The 23,907-nt window shown below is 40.8% G+C and overlaps 1 protein-coding gene across 1 annotated transcript in view; it reads right to left on the bottom strand.

The window, feature by feature from the left end:
• Positions 1 to 970: 970 nt before the first annotated feature.
• LOC120306773 (AF4/FMR2 family member 3-like) overlaps positions 971 to 23,907 on the bottom strand; it is a 251,296-nt gene continuing 228,359 nt past the window's right edge. The window contains exons 13-18 of the mRNA XM_039340579.1: positions 22,199 to 22,335; positions 17,650 to 17,721; positions 10,945 to 11,038; positions 10,478 to 10,527; positions 9,540 to 9,742; positions 971 to 3,593 (exon numbers count right to left, since the gene is read on the bottom strand). Of these exons, the coding sequence (XP_039196513.1) occupies positions 3,469 to 3,593; positions 9,540 to 9,742; positions 10,478 to 10,527; positions 10,945 to 11,038; positions 17,650 to 17,721; positions 22,199 to 22,335 (681 nt within the window). The 3' untranslated portion in view covers positions 971 to 3,468. The remainder of the gene's footprint in view (positions 3,594 to 9,539; positions 9,743 to 10,477; positions 10,528 to 10,944; positions 11,039 to 17,649; positions 17,722 to 22,198; positions 22,336 to 23,907) is intronic.

The following is a 23,907-nucleotide window of genomic DNA, read 5'->3' as shown; positions in this document are numbered from 1 at the left end:
TAGTATCAGTGTGGATCCAAGCAGTGTGGCCTTGTGCAATGATACAGGGAAATTTTGTCAGTGCAGACTTTCTACGTGATATTTTGGTATCACATCCATTGTGCTGATTACCACTTGGACTATCAGAGCCAATTTATGCCATAATATTTCAAGGAAAAGTGTGGATAATTGATGTAGTCATACCAGGAGATAGTAAATTAGAACACAAAGAACTGAAGATCACAAAATAGCAAGATTTTCATATCTTGCTATTTTGTGATCTTCTTCAGTTCTTTCTGTGTTCTAATCTACTGTCCCCTGGTATGGCTACATCAATTATCCACACTTTTCCTTTACCATCCCAGGTAAATGTGCTGGCAATGTTTAATTGGAAGCTGGAAGATTATTGGCTTGGGATGCTATAATAATATATTCCTACATTGGATAGAAGATTGTACTAGATGACTTCTAAGGTCCTTTTCAATCCTTGTTACTGATGATTCTATTGAACAGGGGTGTCAAACTCAATCTCATTGAGGGCCGCATCAGCATTGCGGTTGCCCTTGGGGGGCCAGGTGGGTGTGGCCAGGGTGGGTGCGACCTACTGGATGGGTGTGGTTGGAATGGATGTGGCCTACTAGGTGGGCATGGCCAGCTCTACATCATTCGTGTCAAGGGTGCCTGTGGGGGCCTGGGTAGGAGTGGGACAGATCTGAGCGTCTCTGGCAGAAGGGGGTGGGACCGGGGCAAGTGCCAAGGCATGGTCCATTTCTTCATTCCTCACAAAGGGTGACACCTCCCCAGCATACACCCAGGGGGCGGCGCCAACACAGCAGGGGCTGGTTCCTCGCTGTTTCTGGACAGCCTTGTGGAGCTAAGACTGAATTCGTTTCAGCATAGATGGCCACCACAAAATTGTACATTGGCTCCCGGCCGGCCTGGGCCAGGGCCAAGGCAGCAGGGGCCGTTCCCTCACTGTTTCCAGGATGGCTTCGCGGGCCGCATGAAACTATTTTGTGGGCCGCATCTGGCCCCCGGGCCTTGTGTTTGACATGTCTGCTATTAAGGAAGCAGTTCTATAAATTATTTTTTATTTGCAGATCTACATCTTCTCCTATATTTGTTCTTAAATCAAGAATGGGTATATAATGTGCAATAATTTTCTATCATTTTAAAGCCTTATTTTATTTGCCTAATTATAGTCTTGCGTTTATCCTTTTTTGACATAACTTATTTATAATTTATATGATACTTAACTACTTATATAAATTAATGTCAATTCTTTCTATACTTTTCAATAATCAGCACATAATTTACTCAATTATTCCAGAACTTGGTATTTTAGGAACCTAGCATAAGAATCTGCTATAAGCCTCTTTTAACAGAGGATCCTGAAATATGTACTCTTGATCACCTTAATCTCCAAAGATGGATTTATAATATTAAGGTTGAAAGAACCATAAAAAAGCAATAGAAGTAACAAAACAGATCATAATGCTGCCTGATCATATGTTATGGAAAATAACCAATTCTAAATGACTAAACAATCAGGAAAGACTACTAGTGAATTCTGAAAAGCCAATTTTTCATTGATTATAGAAGCCCAATGGGGTCAAAGCTATTCAAACTTTAGTAGGAATGCCATTGTACTGGACTAGCACAGCTATAAATAAGTTGTACCTATGGCAAGGTGACAAAATTTCACAGCTACAACATAGTGTGTGCTAACTTTGTCAAATTTTATTGGTTACTTACTAGAAAACAAAAGGAGAAGGACAGTCCCAGAAATATGCATCTTCAGAATGCTTTTCTTTCACTTTATAGAAAACTCTGTAATCATTTTACAAAAGACCACTAGATTGCATTCTGTAAATGCAATAAGTGCAGAAAATAATTACATTTTGCCACCCTTAGTGCCACAACCTAAGTTCTAATATAGGCTTGTAAAAGTGTTTGATTGGATCTATTCTCTGTCTTTCTCAAGTAGGCTTTAGGTGTCTCTTTTAATGCTTCATTTTTCAGAGCATCTGAAAATGAAAACCAAAGAGCTCACTAAGATCAGTGTGTATCAAGTGGCTTTTTGGTGCAATCCTTATCTAAGGCCAGTGAAGTTCCCTCATTCCAGGAAGGGACCAAAGCCTTGGATGACCTGTCCACCAAAGATTCAGAGATTTCTCCAAGCACTTTCTGGAATCCAAGTGGATCCATCAGGTGCCGCAGATGAATCAGTCTTAATAGAGCCCTCTGATGTGTCGAAGAGCATGATAATAAAGCAGTTTTCTGCAAAATAGAAGAACTGAATGTAATTGCTAGATACAGTAAAAGGGAAACATATTACAAATAAGCTGTTATTTTAAACGGTATAATAAAATGCTCTTTTGCTTTGGATTTGGGCAGAATCAGCTATAGCTGGCTTTGAAATGCTATTCTACATACAAATTAACACTTTCACAAAGTTTTGTTCTGATGCATACAATCACTCTTCCTTTTTCTACTCTTTAAAAATACGTTTGTGCTTAATAAACTATTTGCAAAAGTATAATCTGGGTTTATAAAAAACAAGTTTTCAAGAATAAATACTGAACATTGCTGCTGTTTAAGAGCACAAAAGGTTGCAGTCCTTCTCTGTGCACTTGGATCCATCATGAGGATGGACAGGGGGCAACTTATAGTTTGATCAAGCTCGTAATGGTGCTACAGAATTTTAATCTGGAGATGCTTTACATACTGTTTCACTCACAAGGATAATTGTTTCAGAGTTGCAAGTAACAGACATACTTATAATTTCAATGTTGCATCATTTTTCTGATATCATATGTCCCACAAATCTGTAGAAAAATGCATATTTGAAGGCAATTTATGCTGGAGCGCCAAAATTGCTAATGCTCCCAATTTCAAGCCTACTATTTAATAAGATGATGGGAAGAAGGTGAGTCAGTCTGCAAGCAAACTGGTATCCAAAGTATTGCCTGGCAAAGTCAATGGCCACTAGTTCCTTTTAAAATGTAAAATACAGAATGTTTTATTCTACCCAGAATTTGTCATGGAGGCTGTCCTTAATCATTCATTAAGCCCCTCTTTATAAACGTGACATAGAGATCTATTGATACTGAGAAAAATTGCTCTATGAGATTACTAGCAACAGGTACTACATTTCATTTGAATAAATCAATCCATAAAATTAAGGTTTGGCTTTCTAAATATTGGAGGAGTGTGTATCTGTATTTGAGAAAGTTTTTCTAATGTAGCTATGCTTAATTTTCTTCCTAAGGAAGTGATATTTAGAGATAATTAAAAGAACAATGGCTCAGAAAAGACAAATTTGCATAATATACACAGACCTTGCTTTCTGAAACAATATTGTCCAATGTTAACACAATATTCACATTGTGTTTGAAGCAATGCTGCAGTTGAACATTTCTGTAGCACAGTGTCTAGAATAACTGAATTATCCATACTGTGAGTTTAGTATCCAGGTGAGGAGAATCATCATGGGGATAACTGAGCACTACACCTTATCCAGTCCAGGCCTTGCTGTGTATATTGAACCAGATGCTCCATAGAGCTGTGCAATGTGATAGCTCCCATCAGTGTATCCAAATCATTAAAGAAATCTAGGAAAGAAAACAATAAATGAGACTCATTAATCCTTGCTGTGCAACAGCATTTCATTGATTTGGAAATATCAAGCAGATAGTATTTTATGAAAGTACTGTAATCAAACATTAACTGATACTCAAAGGTTTAATCAAGGCACACACTGAACACTTTTACTGAGAAATAGCAAAGCTATTGTCATGATTTTGCTTAACTATAAACCAACAACGGGAAACATTTCTCTACCCTCTCATTTTGGTCCCTCCTTCTTGTCCATCAATGTCCCTTTCTAGGTTTTGCTTCTATACACCAGCATGCTCAGTTTCAGCCAATATTAAGAGTGCAGAAAGGATGTGATCTAGGAGGCCAGTTGGTGCAAATGCTAGATGTTCTGTTCAGGAAAAGAGGCACTGAGACAAAGCAACGAGTTCCAACAGTCTCCTTTATTACAACACCAACAGAACAGATTTTAAAATGGTGTGGCCCCCTTTTATAGCCCTCCTCACAATACCTTGCTGGCCAATCATTGCAAAGGCTAGAAGCAGCCTTTCTTGTCCCAGGCAGCACAATACCTTGCTGGCCAATCATTGCAAAGGCTGGAAGCAGCCTTTCTTGTCTCTGGGCATCCACATGGTCTGCCTGGGCCAATCGCTGCAGCCTGTGCCTGCCGGCCCAGGACATAACACCCCTCCCCCCTTGGCTAAAATAATAAGGCACACTTATTATTTTAAATACTCCAACACTCCATTACATTGCGTACATTGCATCTATATATACACAACACTACAGTCTTGCTATCGCCATGCTTCCCACTCCCCTTGGCTGCATTACTTAACCCAGACTACCAAGCCTGCCCATGAACTGACAAGGACCGTACATAGTCTTGTAAGTATTTGGGAGGACCTCTGGCCCGCCCTGATCTTCTCATGGCTGGTGTGTGTGCCTGGCCTGCCAGCTCGCCTGCCAGGCTAGGCAGACCAGGACTTTGTTGCCCCAAAGGCCCAGGGGACCCATCCAGCTGCTGACTGGCTGGATCTGCTAAATCCAAGCCAGGGTTCCTTGGGGGGGGGGTAGAATTTCCCAATTCCAGTGGTGGGATGGAATTCCCCAAGTCCCCACTGGACTTCTCTTGGGAGCACTGTCCCTTGAACCCTAGACCAGCAGCTGGAGTGGCCTGAATGCCGGAGGCCGGAGCTGCCTCCATGGCGAACCCCCTTTCTGCGGACTCCCTGTTTGGAGCAATAGCTGAAGCCTGGGGATGTTGGAGAGACCATGGTCCACAATCGTAATTGTGGTCCTCCTCCCCCCCCCAAGAGCAGAGCTAGGAGCGGAAGAGTTGCTGGGAAGCCTCCAGTGCAGTTGGTCAATGTGACGTTGGATCACACGACCATCGTCCAAGGCCACTTCGTATGACAGCGGCCCAGAGACCTTGCATACCACTGCTGTGACCCAGATATGTCCTGGTCCATAGTTCCTTGCCCAGACCGGATCTCCCACTTGTAGTCTCCTAGGTGCCCAAGGCTGTGACACCTGTGAAGCCACCCGGTCTGGGTGCAATCTGTCCAGTTTCGTGATGAGGCGGTGACCCCAGCGGTTCAGCTGGGCTCTTTCCAGTAGCTGTGCAAGGTGTGGTGCAGTGGCACAGAAGAAAGTTCGCTAGCCTGTGATGCCAGGTCCCGTGAGTGATCCTCTTTAAGGCATCCTTGGTTGTGCGCACCATGCATTCAGCCTGGCTGTTGGAAGCTGGATGGAATGGTGCCGATGTGGCATGCCGGATCATGTTGGCCTGGAGGAACTCCTTGAACTCAAACGACGTGAATTGGGGCCCGTTGTCGGAGACAAGGTCATCGGGAAGTCCATGTGCGGCAAAGATCCCTCTCAGCACCTGGATGGTCCTAGCAGTGGTAGTGGAGGAGACAGGCATGACCTCTAGCCACTTGGAATGGCTGTCCACGAGAATTAAGAAGAATTGCCCCTGAAAGGGCCCAGCGTAGTCGATATGAACCCTCGACCATGGGGTATGAGTCTCTTCCCACCTATGAACTGGGGCCTGGGGCATCTCTGGCCTTGACTGTTGACAGACAGTGCACCTGTGGACCTGGGCCTCGACATCTTTGTCGAGCTCAGGCCACCAAAGATGGCTGCGCGCTAACGCCTTCATCCGGACTATTCCCGGATGTCCCTCATGCAGAGACTGCAGGACTCTAGTCCTCAATGAGGTTGGGATTACTACCCTATAGGCTACCCTATAGGACACACCCCTTGAAGGTGGAAATCTCATGCTTCCTCTACCAGAAGCTCTGGAATTCTGAGCCTGGACATGTGTCAGGCCATCCAGACAACGCCCAAGTCAGCACGCATGTTAGCGTGTGATCAGTGGCTGTTTCTGCTGCCACATCCCTAGCACAGAGGGGAGATTCAGGCAAGTCCTGAATAGACAGGATGCGATTGGCAGGTGCTGGATCTGCCTCTATCTGCTGTAATGGCAACCTGCTGAGACCATCTGCATGACCCATTTCTTTGCCTGGCTTGTGAACCAGTGTATGGTCATATGCAGACAGGAAGATAGACCACCTCAGTATTCGGGGGGATATTATGTGTGGGGTTTGTTTGTTCATTGTGAACAACCCCAACAGTGGCTTATGGTCTGTAAAGACCGTGAAGTGGTGGCCATATACGAAGTCATGGAACTTCTTTATGCCAGCCACTATGGCTAAGGCTTCCCTATCTATCTGTGCATAATTGCGTTCAGCTGATGATAGGGTTCTCGAGTAGTATGCTATTGGGACTTGCGTTCCATCAGCCTTCAAGTGACTTAACACAGCCCCAGTCCCATGAGGGTACGCATCACAGGCGATGCACACTGGTAAGTTCTCATTGAAGTGCGCGAGGACCGCATTTGAAGAGAGCAAGGCCTTGACCTCTTTGAAGCTCTTTTCATGTGCTTGTGTCCACTGCCACGGGGACTGTTTGTCCAAGAGCCGGTGTAATGGCTCAGCCACTGCAGCCTTGTGAGGAAGGAATGAGTGGTAAAAATTTAGCAGTCCCAGAAAGGCCTGAAGTTCGCCCTTGGATTTGAGACTTGGGGCCTGCTGAGTTGTTTGCAGTTTGGATTCTGCAGGGTGGATGCCCTGAGCATCAATGCGGAATCCTAGAAACTCCATGGAGGTAACACCGATCTTGTACTTGTCTTGCTTAAGCTTCAGCCCCGCTTGGCGGAAACGTAGCAAAACGGCTCTCAGCCTTTTGGCTAAATTGTCAGCTGAGTCCCCAGCGATGAGGACATTGTCAAAGTACGGGCAAACGCCAGGGATATTTCGGAGTGTTCGCTCCATTATACTCTGGAGGATGCCACGGGCCACGTTTACCCCAAATTGCAATCTTTTTACCCTGAATGCCTCCCTGTGAGTCACTATAGTTTCGGCCTTAGCCGTTTCCTCATCAACTGGCAATTGTTGATAGGCCTGAGCCAGATCAAGCTTAGCAAAGATCTGCCCCCCCTTGAGGGAGGCTAGAATGTGACTGACCACTGGTACTGGGTATGAATGCTGCTGCAGCGCTTTGTTAAGCGTGCACTTGTAGTCCGCACAGATTCGGACTTCACCATTGGCCTTCAGTGGCGTAACTATGGGCGTTTCCCATGGACTACTGTCCACAGGCTCTAAGATACCCTGCTGAATTAGTTTATCCAGCTCTGCATCTATTTTTCCCTTTAAGGCAAAGGGCACCCTGCGTGGCTTGATTCTAATGGGGGCTATGGCTGGGTCTAGCCTCAGAGAAATAGGAGGGCCTTTGTAGGAGCCAAGTTCTGGACTAAACACATCTGCAAACTCCTTGCAGACCCCAGCCAGGCCTGTTGTTTGCACACTGTGTATTCCAGTCACCTGAATTCCCAGGGCCTCAAACCAGTCGAGTCCAATGAGACTCGTATGGTCTCCCCCAACCACAACTACATCCAGTAGCCCCTCAAAATTCCTACGCTGCACCTTGAGAGTGGCCTCCACCCTCATGTTGACTCTGGAATTTTGGAAATCTGTGAGGATGAGGTTTGACCGCCTGAGTTTCACCTGTAGGCCGCTTCTGCTGCAGACCTTGTTAAAGGTGTCTAAGGAGATGATCGATAGAGCAGACCCAGTGTCCAGCTCGACAAGGGGACCCCTTGCAACTTCACGTTGATGTGAAGCTTCTTCCTAAGCTTCTTCCTAAGTAGCCTGTGGACCCCCGTTCCAAAAACGCTCCTACATGACGCGCAGAAGCCCACCCTGTTCTGGCTGGGGACCCTGGTACCTTTCTGAGGCAATTCTTCTGGGTAACGTTCCTTCTGGCGACCCAAACAGATGGAGGCAATGTGGCCTTGCCTCCCACAGGCCCTGCAGATGGCAGAGTGGAAACAGCAGTCTGTGTGGCGATGGCGGCCTCCACACCCGATGCACCGAGGGGATGATGCTGGCTGGGCCTGCCCTCCATGAGGCCTTCTCCCTGGAGTCTGATGCAGCCGGTCCACTTCCAATTCTGGATCCTGTTCGGATTCTTCGTGAGCAACCTCTTGATGGATGGTGGCTGGAACTTGCGGGAGCTTGGAGAGCCGCAAAGCCTTCACAGCTCCACCTGCTGCTTCTTCGGCTGAAACTTCCCTCAGGGCATCTTGGAACGTGAGGCCTTCCTTCATGAAGAGCTTCTGCTGCAACTCCTGGCTTCGCAGGCCACAGACCAGCCAATCCCTCAGTCTCTCTTCCAAGTCTTTGAATTCGCAGGGCCTAGCTGCTTGTCGCAAGGCCGCAACAAACTCTGCTGCAGACTCACCAGGCCTCTGGTCCCTCTGCTGGAACGCGTGTCACCAGACAATCACTGAGAGCTTGGGTTCAAAATGTTCTCGAAGCATCCTCTTCAATTCTGTGTAGGTGATTGATTCCAGTGGTGCTGGGGTGACCAGATTCTCCGCAATCTCGAAGGTGTCTTGCCCCCTCCCACACAGCAGCGTGGCAGCTTTGAAGTCATCTTCACAAATTTGATTCACCCGGAGGTACTTCTCCACCCGGGCCACATATGAGCTCCAGCATTCTGGGTGAGCTGTATCAAATTCTGAAAGCCGGCCTATCTTTGCCATCATTTCAGCCCAGGAACTTCGTCCACGCCTCTTGCTGCAAGAATTGAGAAGGGCCCCCCTTTTCTGAGCTCACCTCCAGCGTCTCAGTGCTGGCAGGCTAAGTCAATCTCCAGGAGCCATACTTCTCCAAGCTGCAAGCCCCCCTGTGGTGAGTCAGCTTAATCTGTTTGCCTTGCAGGCATCCCACCTTCATCGCCAATATTCTGTTCAGGAAAAGAGGCATTGAGACAAAGCAACGAGTTCCAACAGTCTCCTTTATTGCAACACCAACAGAACAGATTTTAAAATGGTGTGGCCCCTTTTTATAGCCCCCCTGCACAATATCTTGCTGGCCAATCATTGCAAAGGCTGGAAGCAGCCTTTCTTGTCTCAGGCAGCACAATACCTTGCTGGCCAATCATTTGCAAAGGCTGGTCTGCCTGGGCCAATCGCTGAAGCCTGTGCCTGCTGCCCAGGACATAACACTAGACTTACTTTCTCAAGGACAATGCAGCACTCTAGGACTTGTATAGGCTTCTAGAAGCATATGGGAGTGAAACGTTCACTTTGAGATATAGAAGATGCCAGACAATATTCATGTGCTGAAACAAAATGTAACTCATGGACTGCCCACTTCTGCTGTAGTCCTGGGAAATTTAAGATTTGTGCTGCAAAGGGATTCCTTTCTTGCTTATGTTACAATATTAGAGGTTAGCTCTGAAGCTTTGGGAGGAACCTCCAAGATAAGAAGCCATATCAGGATTAGGTGGGGACCTAAGTCTGCTTTATCAGCAAAGGTGGGATTTCAGATTGCCAGACTTAAACTCTGGTTAAAATAACATTTTAGCTTTTCAACAAACTGTTTCTTATCACAAACCTTGGTTTTCCTTGGCAACATTGTCAGCCATCTCCCAGTAGTCGTAACTGTGTAAGATGCTGTTAGTGATACTAACATGGTTGGCTGCCATCTGGTGTATTCGCTGAGGAATGCTGATGATGGAGGAAGGGGAAGGAGCTCCGGTGCTCCCAACTGAGCTCAGCGGAGACAGACTGGGTGATATGGGAGGAGTTCCTGTACACCTGGAACAGTCAATTCAACAATATTACTAATACACAATAGCAGTAAAAAAAGTTATGTTAAGAATGCATCCAGTTTAGAATTTTACACATGTTTAGCCTATGAACTGCTTTAAGATAAATTTGGCTCTCCCCCTGTACTTTTCAACATGTAGTTAATGTTGTTTCAGGATATAAAGGAGGACAGATGAATTGAGGCTACCAGAAAGACAGCTTTCAGGTTGCAGACATCAGTCTTTTAACATTTTATTTTGCTTAGACAACTGGTAAATTAAATTTGCATATTTATTACATATATAAAATATGAATATGGTAGATATTTTCAAAATTGGATCATACTTTCCAGCCTGTCAAATTAAGGATTGCCTGGGGATGATGGGAGTTGTAGCGCAACACAACTGGAGGACTCCAGATTGAGGAAGCCTTCCATAGCAGACCAAGGCTTCGTGCTTAGAAATGCGTGAAGTAATCTTCACATTTCATTCAAATTACCTTTATTTTTTTTAGCAAAATAAGCTGCAAAGTGCTTCTTTTTTTATTGACAACGAGTTACCATAAACAAAGATTAGCAGCAACAATGAAACATTATCTTAAAATGCCCAGAAATGGAACTGCTGTGAGCATTAATGGCTGAATGATCATTTAGTATTACATAGCTTCCCCAACAAAGTGCATCCATCTGAAATGCTTTGGTCTGGAAGGCAAGGAGCATATTAGGACACAAAATAGTAAACTTACTTTGCATTAATATTCCAGGTAGATGGTGCCTGAACAACTTTAGATGAATTCTGGAGACATAAAAAAAAATACAAAAAATTGAAATAAGCATCTAGTGCAGAATATGGAGAGAAACAGAGCAAAAGCTTTAAAATCCATATGCAGAATGCACATCTTAAATTATGATATGGATAAAAATATTTATTTAGTACTCAGTGCAATTTCTAGTTACAATACCAAACAAATGATAAAACAAAAAATATTGAAAGAAAATGTAACAGTAAAACAATACATAGCAATTTGTTTATCTCTTATATTTACATCCTGCCTTTCCTCCAAGACTCAAGATGGCAGCATAGCATCCCTGTTTTCAATTTCCTCCACTACAAACACAACTAAGGAGAGGTAGGCTGGATTGAAAGTGATGGACTGGTGCAAAGTCATTCTGTAAGCTTTCATGGCTGGGGGTGGTCAGAATAGGAACATACCTTGAAATACTCAATGAGAGCTTTTGAATATTTTACAGCATGGTCTCTTTTGAGTCGAAACATTTTCCAGTACAAAAGTGCCAAACAGCGGTAACTACAAGGAAAGGACAGAAAACACTTCTAAAAGAGTCTTCCATTTTAATAATCAAAATAAAATACAAATATCTTTCTGAGACTGTTTAAATTTACATGTTAAAACTGGAAAGGAGATAAAGTACAGCAAGCATTGCTCTTAATGTATGCAGTCATTTTGTTTTGTTATAGTAATAGTATAGCTTTCCACCACTAAAAATCACAAATGTTTCGGATTGCAATTTTATAAAATTTAATGAGATTATATACTTAAAAATAGATACAGTCATAGGTACAGATTATATATTAATAACACTAACCCTCTCAAGCCTTTACTAAGGCTTAACTGAAATGTGTTTATTTACAGAAAGATCCTGGAATAACAAAGGCAAGTATTTTTTTCAGCATTATTGTTTGCAAATAAAAAGATTATTGCTCTTAAAAAAAAGTTAACAAAAAGTGGAAACATTTCTTAGCTTAGAAGAAAGGAAAGGGTAAATCAGAAGTTGTGTTTATTGCTATGTGGCTTAAATAAATGGTAACAAGAACAAAGAAAGGTTAAAATTGTAAAATTTGAAAATGTATGTTTAATATCTATAGTAGCTATCATAATCTTAGATAAATTGAATAATATAGTAGACTTGATTTTCCTTTTCATTCCAATAGAGGGTAGTCTCTGCTAGGAGATGAAAAAGGAATAGAACAATTTTGTAGTAACAAAGCTCCAAATGAGAATTATGCCCAATTTGCTTTGCATGGTGTTATAATGGAATTAAAGATCTCAGGTCATAACTCACTCTATAACCTTCCCAGGTATAGTGAAAATGTAGATGAGAGCAACTTATCTGTTCTGCAGCAAGAAAGGTATTATGATAACTAATCAATGCTGTTTAGAGGGAGTCTAATGCCTTTGGATTAAATTCCACAAACTAGATGTGCTATTGCTAATTGTTACAATTATTGTTAGTCCTCCCTTCTCACAAAAGAGATGCTACAAAGTAAACAGAAGTTTTAGAACCATTTTTTAAGTTCTACTGTGGCAGGATAACTGAAAATATAATACTCACATTACACTACTCAAAATATTGATTTGAAAGCTTATTTTTAAAGCATATATGTAATTTGTGTTACTATAAAATAAACTGCAAAATTAGAGGCTGACAATTTATCAGAATCTTAAGAGTCCTGAACCCTGTCAAGCTTTAGTGCAACTATTTCTGCATATAGCATTGGGAGAGATACCATCACTAGTGTGTTAAGCTCAAAAAGATTTAGATAAGAATCAAAACAACATATACAGAGGGGGGGGGAGAGGGAGGGAGGGAGGGAGAGAGAGAGGGGGGAGGGACAGTTTATAAAATCTCTGTGGCTTGATAAAGGTGATTTATTCATTGATTTTCAGTAACATCTTCCTCCTAAAGAAAGGTTCTTGATGCCTATTTGGTCGTCTACAGTTTTTCATGCAGAAGAACTAGAAACATAAGTCAGGATGTATTATTAACACGACCCAGTGCAGTAAGGCAATATGAGCATTGCCTTACAGACATTAATACATGAACAGATGGCATTCTGTACTGCTTGCAATGCTTGTTTTTCTTGTTCACAGATGAGGAATAGTATTGGCATATATGAACATCCACAGGGGAAGAGTGGAATCATGAAATGTTCACCACATTGTGATGCAAACCATGTGCCTTACGTGTGTCTAATATTACAGTGACAGTACAAAAGCTACATTATCATTTTTGCCGAATAGAACACCTATGACTAGTTTGCTCTTCAGAGATTTTAGCTTGAACTGCTCTGCAATGCTTCTGATAACAATCAGTCACAAGGTATGTCAGGGGAAAAACTTGTTAAAAAGAAACAAGAGACAACACACAACAAAATTCTCTCAAATCTAAAATATGATTAATTATATCACTCATAAAATAGGTATCGATATATTTTTCCTTTCAGAGGTAGAAAGCTAACTCTTTCCATTTTCTAAAGATCTGGCAAGGCATAGCTACTTGGCAGCATATAGCTGAAATTGGTTGAGCTCAAACATTTAAGCTGGATTAGCAATTGGATGACTGTAGTGTAGACAAGAAAAATTCCAGAAGAAGACATTGGCAAACCATTGTCAAAAAAAAACCTGTTTGGATGTATTCATGAGGTCACGTTGAAGCTTGCTAAAGTTTAATTTTAAAAACAACATAGGAAAAGCTGGTTTTTGAATGGTTATGTGGTACTACAGGTAGACCTTGATTTAAATTATTTATTTAATGACTGTTTGAAGTTATGATGATGTTGAAATAAGAGATTTATGACTCACTTATGGCCACTGTAACATCCCTAGGGTCACGTGATCAAAATTTGGTTACTGTGGCCTATTCAGAATTAGGCCATGAGAGTGGCTGGCCTGAATGTGCGCATGTGAGCGCAGCTCAACTTGTGTGAGAGCCGGCAGGTACTCGCGCTCATGTGCTGACCCGCCACTTATGCAAGTTGAGCTGTGTGCAAGCCGCCAAGATTGGAGGCCGCTGGTGTAACAGTTCATCAGTTCTCCAGGATTTGTCCAAGTTAATGTAAAAAGGATTGTTCAGATAATCAGCTACTTCCTTGACTACCTAGAATACAATTCATTTAATTCTACGACTTAAACTGATTCTGTGTTTGTAGGTATGTATCTGCCCATCCATTCAATTAATGCATCTATCAGTCTGAGGCATCAATCCTCTATTTAATTCTAATTGTGACAATTTCTGGTCAGCAATTAAGTGTACTGTTTCTTTTCTCTCCCTTTTATTTTGAACAGATAGAACCTCTCCAACCCTTCGCATTTTTTGCCAATCTCAGCTATTCCTAGGTTTTAATTCTCCTGACAGCAGCAATATGATCAAGCTCCCAGTAGTATTCTTCTGCTGTGACTTAGTTATTTGTGTATTTGTTATGGGTACTTTGTTTTCTGATTTTCCTTAAATATTTTAGGTACCTTTGCTAACTTCTTCTGCTGTCCTTCATGTTACTTCTTTTTTGGAATTGTTCTCCAAGTACCCTGAACATCCTTTTATGGAACTTTTCTAGAAGAACCTTTTGCAATTAGCATTTTTTTTACTAAAGAATCCTTCTTTGCTCTGAATTTATTAAAATTACTTTTTTGAAGTTCAAGATTGTTCTTTGACTATCTTCAATTTTAGTATTCCTTAAAATCCAATCTTTAAACCTCATAAGGTTGGGGCACTTTCCCCCCATATTCCTTCTATTTCTACTTCTTTAACTAATTTCCCTTAATATCAAGTCAAGTATTGTACAGCCAAGTCTCTGGCGTTGTCTTCTACTCTCTGAAAGAAAAAGGTGTCAGTAAGATAAGTTTGGAATTTCCTGGAATGTCTACACTGATCCAATGTTTTTCCCAAGAGATGTTGGAGGAATTACTCAGTGCTGCTCTGAAATATCGGCAATTCGCTTTTTCAAAGCTTTATCCGCATCTTGTACTAATTGGTAGTAGATGTGAACAAAAATAGTGCTTCATTTTTCCTCTTTTAATCTTGAAGCTTCCTACAGTATTGCCATGTTTATTCACAGATTTTCTGAGTGCATTTGACTATAGTTACTTGTTTATGGAACTTCTTCACTACTTAACTAATGATAGATTCTAAGTGGTATAGAGGTGATGATAAAATACAGATTATGTTAAAATAAAGCAACATGACACAATAGATAAAAATAATACATAAAATGAGGCCACAAGTTACTCAGATATCAATCTTCTATCCTATTCCTCTGGTTACAGAACAACCAGTTTTTAAGAAACTTCTGAAAAATTGTAATGGAAGATACTGCTTTTGTTTCTGGGGGCAAGTTGTTTCAAAAGAGGGGTATTTCTACAGAGAATGCCTGCTTCCATGTCCCTCTATTGGTCATCTTAGCAGGAAGGACTTTCAATAGACACTTTCTGCTTCCATACTATGGATGCACAGATTCTATTTGGAATCCTCCAAGAAGCTGTTCGAAGATCTGCGAATTCTCCTTAACTGCTATAGTGATGTACCAGATGCAGCTATTTTTTGAAAGAGAATGCTCCAGAGACAATTATTCATGTTGTCATCACCTTAATTATACACATTACAGTTGGGTTACTATAACGTTGTCTATTGGGACTGCCTCTAAAGACTACTCAAAGCTGAAGTTGGTCTATACTTCAGCATCCCATCTGTTAATAGGTTGGTCCCAGTTTAACAAAGTCACATGATTCTGTAAGAGCTGCCCAGGCTACCAGTAGTTTTCCAGGACAATTCAAAGAGCTTGTAATCACATAAAAATCTCTTTATTGGCTGAATCTTTGATTTTTGAGGGACCATCTTCTCTAAGTAGACTTTCCCATTCTATGAGTCTACTTGGGAAGGTAAGCTTCGGATCCTTTCTTTTAGTCTGGGGAACAGAAGTGCAGAACCAGGCTTTTCTCCTGGCTTTGGAGAATTTTCCTTCCCCTAGAGTCAGAATGGAATCCTTCTTGATTTTATTCACATCAAGAGAATCTTTTGTTTGGCCTTTGGAAGACACACTAATTGGAATAAGAAATATGGCCTTTGGTAGTTATGCTTTTTTGTGGTTATTTGTGTCTTGGTAAAATATTTTCTATTATTTTAAGTTTATGATGCTTTTATGATATGTTTTATTGTTATAAGCTACCCAGCAATGTGGGACAGCACACACATGTAGTAAAATAAATAAAATATAATTTTATGAGCCAATATTCTTTATGATTTTTCAGACAGTGATTTCATTAGAATATTTCCATTTCTGCAGCACACAAGTTTTTGTCTGAGACTTTTACATATAGATTTTCAGCTCCACTAGATTAAGATTAAAGCTTTCTTAATTGAATAATTCTTTAGCCAGGTAATTTAGATCCTGAAACAAAATACAGTATCTGATATCATTTGTATAGTCAGCCATTTGTTTGCAGAATGTAGGGGGTTTTTTTTAGTCTGTTTCAATGGATAGGAAGGATTTAATTCCACATACTATAGTAGTAAGCCATCAAATCTTCTCTTATTTTTATTTATTTACTTTATTTTTTATATCCCACCTTTATTATTTTTATAAACAACTCAAGTGAGGAACACACACAATACTCGTTCCTTCTCCTATTTCCCCCAGAACAACAACCCTGTAAGGTGAGGTGGGCTAAGAGAAAGTGACTGGCCCAAAGTCATCTAGTCAGCTTTCATGCCTAGCCTGGTGCCTTGACCATTAGACCAAACTGGCTCTCATTCTTATTCTTCTTATACGGCCCAGCTGTATTCCTTCTGTCCCCAGGATCTATTTCCCTTTGATCTATTGCTTCCTTTTTTCTTCTCCTGAAGGCTTATGGCTTGTTTCTTCTTTGAGGTACAGGTAGTTCCTGACTTACAACAATTCATTTAGGGACCATTCAAAGTTACAACAGCACTGAAGAAAGTGACTTATGACCATTTTTCACACTTATGACCATTGCAGCATCCCCTTGGTCACATAATCAAAATTCAGATGCTTGGTAACTGACTTATACTTATGATGGTTGCCTGTCTCAGAGTCTTGTTTTCACCTTTTGCAACCTACTAACAAGCAAAATCAATGGAGAACCCAGATTCACTTAACAACCATGTCATTAACTTAACAACTGCAATGATTCACTTAACAACTGTGGCAAAAGATCATAAAATGGGGCAAAACTCACTTAACAACTGTTTTGCTTAGCAACAGAAATTTTGGGTTCAATTGTGGTCGTAAATCGAGGACTATTTATATTTAAAGGTGTTTTTTTTCTAACTCTTGTCCACTGGCCTTACACTTTTGTTTTTTTTTCCTTATTAAAAGTTGTGTCCTCTGTCAATTCCCAACTAGGACCTCCTTCTTTTGATTTGTATGTTATATTGTTCCCTTGTCAGATTTTCAGAATAGCTGTATGCTGGTAACTTAGGAAGTATGCCACTCAGAATCCACAATGGGCAATTAACAGTTATTTAGAGAATTAACACTGAGAATTTTTTTTAATTTATGGGAAAATAGGAGTTTAAAGCTGAATGACATGATTTTACAAATGTTGCTCCTTAGAAACATGAGAGATATTATAGCAAAGAAAAAGAAAGTATTTATTGATCTTTAAGATTTCAAATGAGATAAGCAGGGATAAACTGAAAGACCTTTCTGTGCCAAATAAAAGATTCTATTGTAGCTTGTAAAAAAATTTTTTTTTAAGATTACTGACTAGTTAAGGATGTCAAACCAATTTCACTCCTATTTATAAAAACCAATCTCAATTTTACACTAAGACAAAACTTCTGTAATACAGACATGGGACTGTCTATAAAAATGCTCAGCTAGTCTAAAACATAACCAATATATTAATACCAGCCACATGAATTGCTTAAAACTATAGATGTCTTAAATATTCTATAAAAATACTAGACGGATATTAATATTATAATAATCTGCATGTTGCATGAAATAGCAATGTTTCTGGGCTCAATTTAAAGGTGATGGTTGTAATCTTATATAACAGACAAAAGGCATTGTGAAATCTGGTATTGCTTAATTATTATAACGTTCCATTTTAAGGATTGAATAAATGAAAAAATTTTGAATACATTTTAATTTACTCACCATAATGCTGTTAATTGTTTTTCTTCTGATGTCATACTGGAACCTGAGTGGGTTTTTAGTCTCACAGCATATCTGCAAAGATGGAGAACAAAGTCAGGAAAGCAAACAAGCAAGCAAGCAAACAAACAAACAAATAAATATGAAACATTTTATAGCTCAGTGGGACTTTAGTTTACCTAAAGTTATCATCTCCCCCTCTTGTTCCTTTCAGTGGGAACACTTTAAAAATACTGGGTCTGTCTACCTGCCAGCTTTAACAAACCATAGCAAAGTCTTTTCCCTTATGAAGCTTAGATGAATAACCCCTAGCACTGTTTATTCTTCTTTTCCTTGACTATTAACTTCTTATCTTCCTGGTTTTTTCCCATTAATGTCATCACATTTGATCATTTCTTTCAGTTAGCTCCAATTCTCAAAGTGACTTACTACTGATTAATTAAAATGCTTTATAATGATCATCATTTACAGTATTTTGCATGACACTATACTAGATGGTCTCATTCTTTCATTCACTTCAAAGGTTCTAAAAGTTCATGAGGTTCAAAGTCCCCTCTTCTGCATTTAACCTTTTTTTACTACAATGTTCCATCTCATTTATATCCCTCCTTGCTTTGCAAACATACTATAAATATGTATCCTTGTGAGTTTAATCCAAATGTGAAATATTTTTCTGATGAACATTTTTGTGGTTTCTCCTTTTATATTTTTAAATACATAAACAAACAAATGGACAACACTTCTAAAGATCAATTTTTGCAGATGTTTGTTTTTTTCTGTTTTCATATTTTTGTTAGATTTTCTAGTGATATTTATTTATGTAAACTATTTACATGGCCACTATAGTGACTCAAGGTGAAGAAAAAAATAACCCGGTTAAATAATTAAATCACCCTTAGGAGGGATCTAATATAAGATGGAAACCCCTACCCTTGAAATTGGTTGCTTTGTTCTTGGCACTCTTGATTTTCTTCTTCAATAATATGGTTGATTGCATAGTCAGCCAGATATTCAGACTGGATTTTGCATTTTTGTCCACCTAACGCAGGGATGTCAGACTCAATTTCATTGAGGGTCGCATCAGCATTGCGGTTGCCCTCAGGGGGCTGGGTGGGTGTGGCCTACTGGGTGGGTGTGGATGGAGTGGGTGTGGCCTATTGGGTGGGTGTGGCCAACTCTACATCGTTCGCGTCAAGGGTGCCTGTGGGGGCCTGGGCAGGAGTGGGATAGATCTGAGGGTCTCTGGCAGAAGGGGGTGGGACCAGGGCAAGTACCAAGGCATGGTCCACTGGAGGAGCCTCACTGTTCCTCTCAGGCTATGCGGGGGGGGGGGGGCTTATGGAGCTAAGACTGAATCCGTTTCAGCATATATGGCCACCAAAAATTGTACATTGGCTCCCGGCCGGCCTGGGCAGAGGGGGCCATTCCCTCACTGTTTCCAGGATGAATTCGCGGGCCACATGAAACCACTTTGCGGCTGCATCTGGCCCCCGGGCCTTGTGTTTGACATGTCTGACCTAATGAGTCCTTCACAAGGATCGAAGATATGCAGATGTGGATCCTTGATGATAAAGGTATCGTCATAGGGATGTAAGCTATTCTGAGCAAAGCTGCCTTTGGCAACTGACTGATGGTGATTTTGACAATGCCAATGGCATTCAAGAGGTGCTCCAATTGTTGTGGATTTGCACTCAAGGAACCTACAATTATTGGCCGTACCTTTGTCTTCTTTTGCCATAGTCGCTCTATTTATATTTGCAGGTCTTTGTATTTTATTATCTTGTTCAGCTTTTTCTCTTCTGTTCTGTTATCTCCAGGTACTATCACATCCACTAGCTAGACTTTTTTTGTCTTATCAACAAATTTTAACTCTGGCGTGTTATGGGGCAGATGCCTGTCTATTTGAATTCTGAAGTCCCAGAGCACTTTAGCATCTTCATTTTCTATTACTTTCTCTATTTTATGGTCCCACCAATACTTGCTTTCAGGCAAATGGTATTTCTTGCAGATCTTCCAATGGACTTTTTGTTGCTATTTTGTCATGTCATTTTTTGTAGTCAAACTGTGATATCTTCTTGCAGCAGCTAATCAAGTTGTTCAATGTTTCTTCAGCTTCTTTGCAGAGGTTTCTTTGCTATCTCTTGCTGTCTTCTCAATTCTGGCTCAATGCATTTGTTCTTAAAGCTTGGTCTTGTGTTGTCAGAATTAGTCCTTCTTCAACTTTCATTGCCAGGTCTTGTTATCATCTCCTTTCCCTGCTATTTTTTGTAATGCACTGGGCAAATAATGCTTTGTTTTCCCATGCCACTTTTCTGTTCTTCATTTGGTCTTTATTGTAGATTAGTTTGGTCCAGTGCTTTTTTTGTAAAAAAAAAAAAAAAAAAAGGTGCCGGGACTCACATACATTATACAATCCATCTTGCCTACCCTACAAGGTTTACCTTTGTAGTTGAAAAAAAAACCCTTCAATTTTTAGTGTATCTAAAAGACTAGGATTTTGTTCAAGGTAAGTTAATACTATTAATGTTACCATGTACTGTGTGGCTTTAAATTACAAGAAGGCATTTTATTAATCTTTTGGGACATTTACCACTGACATACCCATTTAATTTAATGAGTGGAAATGTCAGCTTTCTATGTGGAATGAAATTGGCTCAATAAAACAAAATTTGGTTGCTTGTAAAAGATTGAATTATTTTTAAGAAGCTGTTAAACAAGGTGGAAAAATTTACATTTGGAGTTTAATATGGATATTGACTTGAAACAAATTAAAGTTGAAACTTTGTCAGTGAACAGATTACTTTTAATTTACCTTTAAGTTAAATCCAATTTAATAAATAAATCTGATTACATGCTGTAGGTCTACCTTTACATCTGACCAATACATAATTAATATATATTATTAATAATAATAATACCTCCAAATCACAAGACATTGGCTTTATTCTTATTCTTCCCCTCTGCAGTTTGAATATAAAGTATAAAAGACTAAAAAGAGATTTTCGTAGACATCCCAGCCTTTGAACTACCCAAGGAACCGAAAGAGTAAAGTTTCACTGTCAGGCAAGCTTCCACGCCAACCGCCTTTCTTTCCTCTCCCTTCGCCTCTTTTTACCCTCACACCTCACCTTCTGTAAGGGAAGGCAAAAGGTTCATTCACCCTCTTGTGAAAGATGGCCTCCATGTTTATGTGTCTCCCACCACTACCATCAGCTTCCACACCATATGGTCCGACCCAACCAATCAAGCCACGCTCTGGCTGTGTGGTGCTCCAGTGCCTCATGGCTCCTCCTAGAGGAGGCAGACAGAGCTGCAGGGGACCCCACTCACACTGTACCGCCAATGGGGGATTTTCAAAAATAAATGAGGATAGGAAGGGAAACAATAGGAAAAGAATGCAACTCTGAAAAAATCCATCAAAAAAAAAAAGGTGCTAGAACTCTGTTCCGGTTCATTGTATGACAAAAAAAGCCCTGGTTTGGTCTCTCCAGTACTCAATAGGATTTCCTGGTATACTAGCTTCATTGCACCTTCTTCACTATACTTCAGATATTCTTCCAATGCCCACCTCCAATGGAGGTAAGGAAGCCTCCCTTAATTCTGTCTATACCAGACATGTCAAACACAAGACCCAAGGGCCAGATGCGGCCTGCGAAGCCATCCTGGAAACAGTAAGGGAATGGCCCCCTATGCCTTGGCCCTGCGGAGCCAATGTACAATTTTGTGGTGGCCATCTATGCTGAAACACATTCAGTCTTAGCTCCATAAGCCATCCCCTTGCATGGCCTGAGAGGAACAGTGAGGCTCCTTTAGTGGACCATGCCTTGGCACTTGCCCTGGTCCCAGCCCCTTCTGCCAGAGACCCTCAGATCTGTCCCACTCCTTCCCAGGCCTCCACAGGTGCCCTTCACACGAAAGGTGTAGAGCTCGCCACACCCACCCAGTAGGCCACACCCACTCTATCCACACCCACCCAGTAGGCCACACTCACCCTGGCCACACCCACCCACCCCCCTGAGGGCAACTGCAATGCTGATGTGGCCTTCAATGAAATTGAGTTCAACAACCCTGGTCTATACTGTTTTTTAAAGATCACTAGTCTTCCCTCCCAGAAAAATGTAAGGGTTGATAAATATTAAATAACATTGTACAGTAATAAACAGGTAAGCTACAAGTTATCTCATTATTTACAATAAGGACCAATTCCTCACAACGTTGCAGGAAAATTGTTAAGAAGAAATAAAGGAAGTCTCTGGTTGTATTTCGGGGGGATAAATGAAACCACCATGGGTGACTTCATTTGCTGAAATTCGTACAAATAGGAGGATGCTGCAAATGACTGTAAAGATGATCTGGTTGCCAAGCGTCTAAAATACAACGACTGTGGGACGGGGTGCAGCCATTTAAAGTTCAAAAATGGGTTTTAAGTAGTTTTTGTTTGTCTGTCATAACTTTGGATAGTTGTTAAGAGACTGATCAAAAGTCGACGACTACCTATATACTGCATAAGCACGAGAGTCAGCCAATTTTTGGAGTATTGTCAGAGGCGCACCTGATGAGCTCCACAGTTTCTGCATACATTGTGTACGGGGACTTTGATTCCATGGGTCCTTGTTCCATGGCATTTCCACACTCAATAAATGATAATGCAGCTTCAGCATAATTCAGTGCCTTGCCAAATTTTTCCACCTTCAAGATAAAACCAGCAGGAAAAACATGACAAAATAATGTATTTGTATCTATCCTTGAGTAGTAATGACTTCTTACTAATGTCTTCTATACAAAGAGGCAGACTATTTATGTTAGCAAATAAAAAAGGCTATTTTATTTAGTTTGGATTATTTTAAGATTTGTATAAGATTTTTCCCTCAAGGTTCTTGCTAAGTCACAAAGTGTCTACTTAACCTAATTTAGTTTGAACCAAGAAACTACTATTTCAGCTTCAGAACAAGAGAGTATTTTAGGCTTTCAACTAGAATTTAAAACTCTAGATCTGAAGTTGGTAAGTTTCTCAGTAGAGAAGATAGGAATATCTAGTCAATTACTAATTTTATAACATATCAAGATTCAGGAGATGGCAGTCCCTAACTAAATTTAATGGTTAAGCAGTCAGCTGTGAGACCATTTGCAAATTCAAGAGCTCTTGGATAGACTGGGATTTCAAATACCCTGGATGAAAGCATTACAATTCTGTAATGCTACCAAGAAAACTGCATGGATGATGTTTGCAGGAGAAGTGCTTCATTTGAAGGTATCTTTATCTTTAGTTCAGTAAGGCACATCATGAAAAAAGCAAACCAAATTCAGGCCTTGATATGCTGAAATATGAAGTATACACCAATGCAGCTAAGCTGATATGTAGCATTTACAAATGAATGGTCAAAATAAATAAATGCAAAGAGAAATAGGACTATAAAAATATGAGCTTGTATATATGGTTTGAGCACAAAATTCAGAGTAAATCTCTAATTTAATCAGTAATCATTTTATTCTGTGTGTGTGTGTGTAAGAGAGAGAGAGAGAGAGAGAGAGAGAGAGAGAGAGAGAGAGAGAGAGAACTCATGCACAAGCAGCCTGTGTTTTGACTCCTGGCAACTGTGTGAACAAATTTCTGCAATGTTCTTGGCATGTTTTTTTTTCCAAAAGTGGTTTGCCATTGTCTCCTTCCTCTAGAGCAGGGCTTTTCAACCTTTTCACCTATTGTACCACTTTTAAGATATGGCAATGCCCGAGTACCACCAGTCGCCTAGCAAGGTGTCAAAAACCTGATGACCAAAAAAAAAAAAAAAAAAAAAGGAAAAAAAATGATAAAGTACAGGTAGTTCTCGACTTACAACAGTTCGCTTAGTGACTGTTCGAAGTTACAATGGCACTGAAAAAAGTGCCCCCCAAGCCACAGCCAAGCAAGACACCTGCCTGCCTGCCTGGCCACGCTCTTCCTCCTGTCCGAGGTTTCCATTATTGTGAGCATTTCTATTGAGGATTGGCAGCGGGGGTGGAGTGGGGGATGTTTGGTTTTTATTCCCCCCATCTGCTGGGTGGTTGCAGCAGGTTTTGGTCACTTCACATGACCCTGGGACACTGTGACTATCATAAATATGAATCAGTTGCCAAGCATCTGAATGTAAATTACAAGACCCTGGAGACGCTGCAACATTCCAGCTGATCGGTGCTTCTTCTCGGCTCAGCAGAAGTGCCAGGATCAGTGCTGCTTTCCAGCTGATTGGTGCTTCTTCAGGGCTCAACAGAAGTACCAGGATC

The sequence above is a fragment of the Crotalus tigris genome, unplaced genomic scaffold (assembly GCF_016545835.1).
Source record: "Crotalus tigris isolate CLP2741 ecotype Arizona unplaced genomic scaffold, ASM1654583v1 scf7180000017753.6788120, whole genome shotgun sequence".
NCBI lineage: Eukaryota > Metazoa > Chordata > Lepidosauria > Squamata > Viperidae > Crotalus > Crotalus tigris.
The sequence above is the reverse complement of the archived record's forward strand: the minus strand, read 5'-3'. Positions and strand labels throughout refer to the sequence as shown.